We start from the raw sequence: 7627 nt of genomic DNA, 5'->3' as shown, positions 1-7627 counted from the left end.
TTTTGCAAGCACACAATCTGGCCACCCTCTCCATACAGTACGCTGTCAGTTCTACTTTCTCAGCAAGAAACTGCAGGTGGGAGGCTGTCCCCTGGTCTAGCTACCCTGGCCCACCACAGTTCTCAGCAGTCACTTTCCAGCTTGGCTGACTAAAAGCCAAAGCAATGCATCCCATAGACTTGGCAGAATTTATCCCAGTTTTTTGTACTGTCATCTAGTATTCATTCTAGGATCGAGAGTACTGGGATACGACAAGGTGCATCCCACAAAGTGTTCCTTTGACTTGTGCCATCAGAATAGCTTGTTGGGAATCTGCAGTGACAGATGTGCCAGCACAGGTTAGAGAAGCTCTTTTAGCCCATGCCTTGGCTTTGCTATGAGAAACCTGACAAAGGAGACACGAAGATGCAAAGGTGATCAAAAGGCAATGATGGAAAGCCAGCTCTGCACTTTCCCCCCTCAACCCATGAAACCACTAAAGGCTGTTTTGTCTGCTAATTGGCAGCTGTATTCTGATTTCCCTCCTAGGACACTGATCATGAGCAACCTGCAAAATTACACTTGAAACATTTTCTAGGAAAAAAAAAATCAATTGGAAAGAAAATATTACAATGCATATTTTACAGACAGTGATGGCCCTGAGATTAGGCAGTGTTTTTAGGAGTCACATGCATTGGGAATGGGCAGGTCTTCAGACAGTAGCATAAAACAACCTAGGAAATCCATTCTCCATCCCTACAACAGTGACCCTGGGCTTTGTTTCCCACCAACGCTGGCCTCTCATAAAGACTGCAGCTATGCTGAGGGGGTGTAAAACACTAGTATTATTCCTTGCTAAAAATTATATATGCACTTTGCATAGCTGAAAAATCATGAGATGAAGTAGAAGGCAGGAGAGAAAAGGGTCTGAAGATTTTCATTGTGAGCAAAAGGCGAAAGATATTCCGAGCGCTTCAACAAAGGCAGAGAGGCTTTGAAACACCACCTGGCACAAGCCAGGGTCTAGTCCAGTGGTTCCCGATCTTTTTATAGCTGAGCCTCTCTCAAGAGAATAATCAGTATTTCGTGCATCACTGAATCTAACTGCTCACCTGCCTCAGGGCTGCCATCACCTCCCCTTCGCTCACAGTGCTCCTGCTTGCATGTCTGCAGTATCCAAGGCCTCATATTACACCCCTGTTAATGTGAAACTGTATGTCACGCTGGGTGTGCTCAGTTCAATTATGCTTCCAGGTACTCTCCTTATTAACGTGCAGACATCTCAAATGACATAGACGACGCGAGTTCTGTGCTGTGAAAAGCTGACAGACGCATCGGCAATAATATATGCATATATCTCAGCCATTTTCCTCCCACTAATGTGTTAATAAGTCCTATGAAACTAATTAAGATAAAAGTCTAATCTGTCCAGCTCCAAAGAAGCTGAAACAGCATCAGTGCAAAATGAAGGGGAACAAGTAAGACAGTCTGAGAAAATGGAAGGAGAGGAAAATTAAGATGGTCATACACTATTACAGAAAACGAGAGTATTTGGGCTTGAGGAAAAGAGAGAGTGAAACAGTAGGGAGGTGTGGGCATTTCCTTTTTTCCTCTTCTTTAACGCATTACCTAAGCCCTTGTCTTGCAAACACAAATACAATTGCACCCCTGCAAGAGGCACACACCCTCCCCAAATAAATGTGATCATTTGGAAGTCACCTCAGTGACAAACATGAGCACTTAAGAACATACCAATGTCCCCAGCTACATGTAGCTGCAAGATCAATGCTCCAGCCTGCAAGCCCTGCTCAGCAGAATTGCTGCTGCAAGCACCAGAAATGTGCTTGCATAAAAACAGTAGGAGCAAGCCCTGGGGCTTCCTTTCCCTTTAACATGGCTTACCTCTCTGTTAACCAGCCAGGAGCACTCCTTTTAGAGGTACAGACAAGCTGTTAGCACATGGGCCGCTATAGTAAGAGGAGCCTTGGATTTGCTGGGTATGTACAAAAAGAGCAATGGCCACTTCAAGCCAATTCTCCCCAAATATTGAGCTGCCCTGATGTACACCCAGTGATCATGCCACCAAGGAAGTGACTGCAAAGTTTTCATTGCTCGCTGATGAGGTCCACAACTGTTTTTACACCTTCTTCTCTAAATAAGGAAGCCGCCTGTGAGGCCTCCGACTACCCGACCAATTTGACTCTGCTTTCAGCAGCCAATGAAACCCCACTCCTGCCTCCAGTCTTGGGTGACAGCATTCATCAAACCTCAGCCAGCCTGGGAGGACGGCAGGTTAGTGTTACAGCCGTGGCAGGCTTACCTTTGGCAAGCTGTTGATGTCAGAGTGATGATGTGGGGAGGGACAGCCTCTGCACTATAAAGATGGGTCAATCAAATATAACTGAGGCTGCCCACCGGAGAGCAGGATCTACAAAACATGGTCCCCACCAGTTTGAGTCCTGCTGGCCTGTCTCTGCTTCCAACCCAACTGCTATCGGGCTTTAGTTTCATGTCAGCAATCTCTATTTGCTTTCCAAAAATAAGCCTCTGCCACCATGCTGAAGGGAGAAAAACAAGAAGGGCGGTATTTTTAGGGCCATTAATTCTGACCACGTGCCCAGGAGGTGAACCGGATGGCCACTGCACAAAGACTTCTCATCACTATGTCCTGCGAAGCCAGCATTCACCGGACGTTGCCTGCTTTCGTTCTCCTGGGTTTTCTAGCTGGGATTGCTTCAACACATCCAGTTGTAAGCAGAACTAATGGCACATTGCTGGAAAGAGGATGGCAATCTCTGTTGTCCAGGTCCATTGCTGGGATGTCAGGGGAGAAGTCAGATGTGAACTGGGAGAGTGACTATTTGCTAGGAATCAAGAGGCAGCGGAGGCTTTACTGCAACGTGGGCATCGGGTTTCACCTTCAAATCCTCCCAGATGGAAGGATAAGCGGAGTTCACAATGAAAACCAATACAGTGAGTTGCATCCAGAAATGAAATAGAATAGATGTCACTTAATTGCTGTGAACTCTAGTAATTACCCTTCATAGAATGCAAATGTTATTACTTGATATTATTAATCTGTGCTACATCTGTTGCCTTTTAAAAGTCTCTGGGATCAATAAACATTAGAACCCTCCAGGCTGAAACATGTCACAAATGCTTAGACAAATTTAGATACAATTTATTTTTACTCTGCTTTACTGCACAGATGAGAAAAGACAAACCAGGATGAAAACTGTCTCTCTGCTGCATTTGCTCAGTCCTCACCTTCTCATTTGCCTTTTGAATTTGGAAGGTTGTTGCTGAGCTCAGAGTGCAGTGCCAAAGCATGATTTGTGAATCCCAGCCGACTAGTACTTTTGGGACACTCGGTCATGGAGGGGGCTTGCTGTTCCTGGTTTGCTTGTTCTTATGGGTGCTGTTCTGTAACTGTAAGATTAAAAGAAAAGCATTAGCCCTATGGATTTGAATTTCCTGGAGAGGGTAGTTGCTAAAATCTGTTGCAGCTAAGATATCTCGGGGGACTTCAAAATGCAAGCCACACTTCTCTAAAGCTCAATAACAAACACTCTGTAATTATAGCATACTAGATAAAAGTAATTTACTTATTAGAAAGCCCAGGAGTTTGACAGATCAGAAGAGTTTGATAGAGTAAAAGGATTATACAGCATGTGACTACAATTCCAGAATTATTTTAAAATCCTACGGCATGTAGGAAAAAACAAGATCTTCTCTGTGTGATTTTATTATGCTGGACTAGGGAGATAATTCTAATAAAGAAAATATGACGTGTTCGTTAGGGTTTTAAAATAAATCAATTATATCTGAATTGCCCTTGATTAGCTATTATAGCTATACACATTAGCCATTCGGTGATAACACTTCTATTGAACTTCTTATTTTTTAGGTCTCTTTGAAATATCCACTGTAGAGAGAGGTGTTGTTAGCCTGTTTGGTGTGAAAAGTGCTCTCTTCATTGCAATGAACAACAAGGGGAAGCTATATGGAACAGTGAGTACAAGTGCAAATAGTTTTTCAAGGCTTAAACAAAGGCTGCAAAGGTTTGGGGTTGTTTTTTGTTTTTGTTTGTTTGTTTGTTTTCTCCTGGAAATCTCTGATTACAAACAGAGAAAATAGCCTTTCAACTACAGGGAGCTTGCCCAGCCCGGTGTCTCCAGTGTTATTCAGTGCAACAAGCAGCGCGGCTGTTAGAGGTCTGTTATTTTAAAGCTTTCCAATACGATTATACGGGGACCACCCTAGGAAAATAATGTATTCTGCAAATAGTACGGATTAAGTAGATGGCTTCTTCCAAGGGCTCAGCACTGCAAACACATTCTAGTAAGACTGAACCCTGTTGATTCTGTTTTGCATTGCATTGTATGTAAAGCAAAAGGGTGTGCTCTGCAAAAACCCCTAGGAAGTGAAGCATGTGTGTATGTCCATGAGTGTGTGTGTGTATGTGATTGCATGCATATGTGTGCGCATACAGGTGTGTGTAGGAGAGGTACAATTAGAGCTATCTATACTAGCTACCATTAGTGAAATCATGACCACATGCCTCCCCCTACCAAAAACAACCACACCATGAAGAATAAATAGGAAGTCTAGCCTACAAAGTCAACATATGCGCCTGGGGCTATTTTAAGGACCAGTTTTGTGAGATCAGTCCCAAAGGGTGAGAAAACAATAATAGCTATTAACAATGGTATGCAAGCCATACTGAAGGATCACCACCATCATGCTCATCTAGAAAGTGCTAGCTATGCCATCTCAATGCAATTTAATCTCTGAGGCCTGAGCAAGGCATCTCCAGTCTCAACATTCAGCAGAAAAAATGGTTGTTATGAAGCACGTTTGAAAGAGGCTGGCTCTGGGCAATAGGCAAAAGCAGTCCATCTCAAAGTAATGCGTGGCACTGATTGCATTCATCTTTTTTGTCAAGAAACAACAAAGTCATTTCCTTCGAAACAGCTGTAATTTCAACAAAGCATTTCAGTTGCTTAATAAATACCAAATGTTGTGAAGGACCTGTAGCCATTACTAATCTGACTGATTCCTTCTCAGACAGATAATGAGTGTGGGACGTTTTAAGATTCATATCTGATTTCAAGCACCTAAAAAGTGCCACAAGCCCAAATGCTTTGCTTGACTAGGTCTTTCTGAAGAAAGGCAAGGTCTGGCTTCAGGGCCTTTTTTTCCCCGGTTTCAATCCAGTCTTGCTTATTTTCAAAGACATTTTTAAAAGCCGGAAGACATGTGCATTTTCCCTTGCACAATGCAATGTCCTAACTTAAACTCTTACAAACTTTGAACAGTGTTATTACAAAGATGTTGAAACAGAATGGCACTGGTGGTGTGTCATGTGCCAGACATTTGATGTCAGGGAATTATTCTGCTTTCTCTTTTAATTTCCTCCGTGCTCTGCATTTGTCTCCTGCTTCTCCTTGCACCTCCTTTCCCAGATAACTCCCTCTCCTTTGGATTTACGTGATGCAACATGAAGAAAAAGAAAACTGTTTCCCCAGTTTTGAACCTGCTGCATATCTCACAGTTAAATATAATATCACTAATGATTTAACAAAAGCAATATTTAGTGCTAATCTACAGTCTTATTTGAGCAAATAATTCTCCCTGGGCATTGCTCTTTTTAAGAGAACTGAATGTTTTGACAGCCAGCATATCATTCTTTTTTAAATTACAGGACCTTTTGCAGAGGGGAGGTGTGAAATAAAGCTACATCATTTGGGTGAAAGGGCATGATGCTGACAGAAATTATTGCTTGCAAATAAAATGAAGAAATCCATGATTTATGATGAATTAACTTGATCTGTCACAGGAAGTACACAGTCCATTATCTGGACAGGTGGCATCTGAGTTCATCTGACACCAAATTAGCACTGAGGAGGGAGATTTATTGTTGGATGCAGTCACTGCCGCACCACCTGTTGCACACTGCAACAAGTTCTTCTGTAAAAATACTAGTAAGAAAAATGGCTTGAGTATTCATGAAATATTTATTGTACCTGCTTTGTTCTTTCCCCCCTCCTCCTTCCTATTCTTTAGCCTGTTTTCCAAGATGAGTGCAAATTCAAAGAAACCTTGCTGCCCAATAACTACAATGCATATGAATCAAATGCTTACCCTGGTGCTTACATAGCACTCAGCAAACATGGGAGAGTGAAGAGAGGAAACAAGGTTTCTCCTGCTATGACAGTGACCCACTTTTTACCGAGAATATGAACGTGATCAAAGCAGAAGATTAAATCCCAGGAAAAACTGTTTCATTTTGCACATGGGAATAATCTCCCAGGTAAAGTATTTATACTGTTCGTGGAAAAAAAAAATCTATATATGTATGTGTATATTTGGATAAAAATATTTGTACTAGATTCATCACATAGCATATGTAATACGATGCTGCTTCTCTTCTACTCTGTACAAATTTTACATGGCTGCGTGCCTCCTTTGGTGCTGAACAGAGAAAAATGCAAACTGGAGTGCAAAGGAAAAGAAGTATTTGGAAGATATAGAATGGCTGTGGATAATAATCTAATCAATCATAGGTTATTTACTAATTAATATTAATTACCTCAGATAATAACCTTTCATAGTGAGCTGTTTACATACCATGGGCCAAATCATCAGATGACTTTGCTTCACCAGAGCTTCAGGCAGTTCACTCCATCTGAATATCTGCCTGCACCTCCCCTTCTACACACTGTGTCCTGTCTCGTAAAGTCCTCAATCTATTTTGATCATTAGGGTGCCAGTTCCACAACCATTTCCACACAAGCAAACTCTCTAGCCCCAGAGCCCCTCTGTCTCTGAAGGGATTCTCCAGGGTCTCCTCACATGGACTTGCCGGCAAAATGAAGACCTACAATCAATTTCCCTTGGGAAGGGCCACAGGATAAATCCCAGATGGGTCCCAAATGCAAAATATATTTGGAGCTGCGGATTTTGAATGCCGCCCCCTTGGCATTTTGTGAGCTTAGTTTAGACCCACTTCAAATATAGATGTGTACATCTTTAATATAAATATGTGTGTGTATATATAGACCTGGGATGTGTGACTGTGTATCTATGTAATTACATACTTTTAATGAATCAATCATCCCAGTCTCTAGATGCCCAGGTGCCTTTTTATGTATACACACGTAAAAGAACATAAATATTTAAAGGCACTGTATTTCATTTAGGCTGAACCTTGTTAATCTCTGAGAACTAGAACTGGTCTGCAGGATGCATTTTATAAAATGTATGAAATTCATGAAAGCTTCCAGCAAAGGGTTATTTTAGAAAATGTCTCTGTTTTGAATTATCTTCTATTTACTGCTTTAAGTATATTTGATTCTTCTCTATCATATCTCACTGAGGTATGAAGGACAGAGGAAGAAGGTTATACAAGCATGCCTTCCTGGGTTGGGGCAGAGGAATTTGTGCCATAATTCCAATTTCTGTCACTTGCAAAGCATCAGTTTCAAAGACAACACAACAAGCTGTATGAAATACTCTCCAAATCTCTCGTAGAAGCCATACAAATGGCACATAACCTTGTCTTACTATTTTGACAACCTTTTTCCAGATCACCAATGAAGCTACATTCTCTGTGTCTTTGAAAGAGTACTTAAAGAGGCCCTAAGTC

The 7627-nt window shown here is 41.8% G+C and overlaps 1 protein-coding gene across 1 annotated transcript; it reads left to right on the top strand.

The window, feature by feature from the left end:
* Window positions 1–2612: 2612 nt before the first annotated feature.
* FGF6 (fibroblast growth factor 6) lies at window positions 2613–6266 on the top strand. The gene is made up of 3 exons (XM_075491753.1): window positions 2613–2952; window positions 3887–3990; window positions 6046–6266. The coding sequence occupies exons 1-3, from the start codon at window positions 2613–2615 to the stop codon at window positions 6220–6222; spliced, it is 621 nt and encodes a 206-aa protein (XP_075347868.1). The 3' UTR covers window positions 6223–6266.
* The last annotated feature ends 1361 nt before the right edge of the window (window positions 6267–7627 follow it).

This window comes from Mycteria americana, chromosome 1 (genome assembly GCF_035582795.1).
Source record: "Mycteria americana isolate JAX WOST 10 ecotype Jacksonville Zoo and Gardens chromosome 1, USCA_MyAme_1.0, whole genome shotgun sequence".
Classification (NCBI taxonomy): Eukaryota; Metazoa; Chordata; class Aves; order Ciconiiformes; family Ciconiidae; genus Mycteria; species Mycteria americana.
This window is presented reverse-complemented; position numbering and strand designations above follow the sequence as displayed.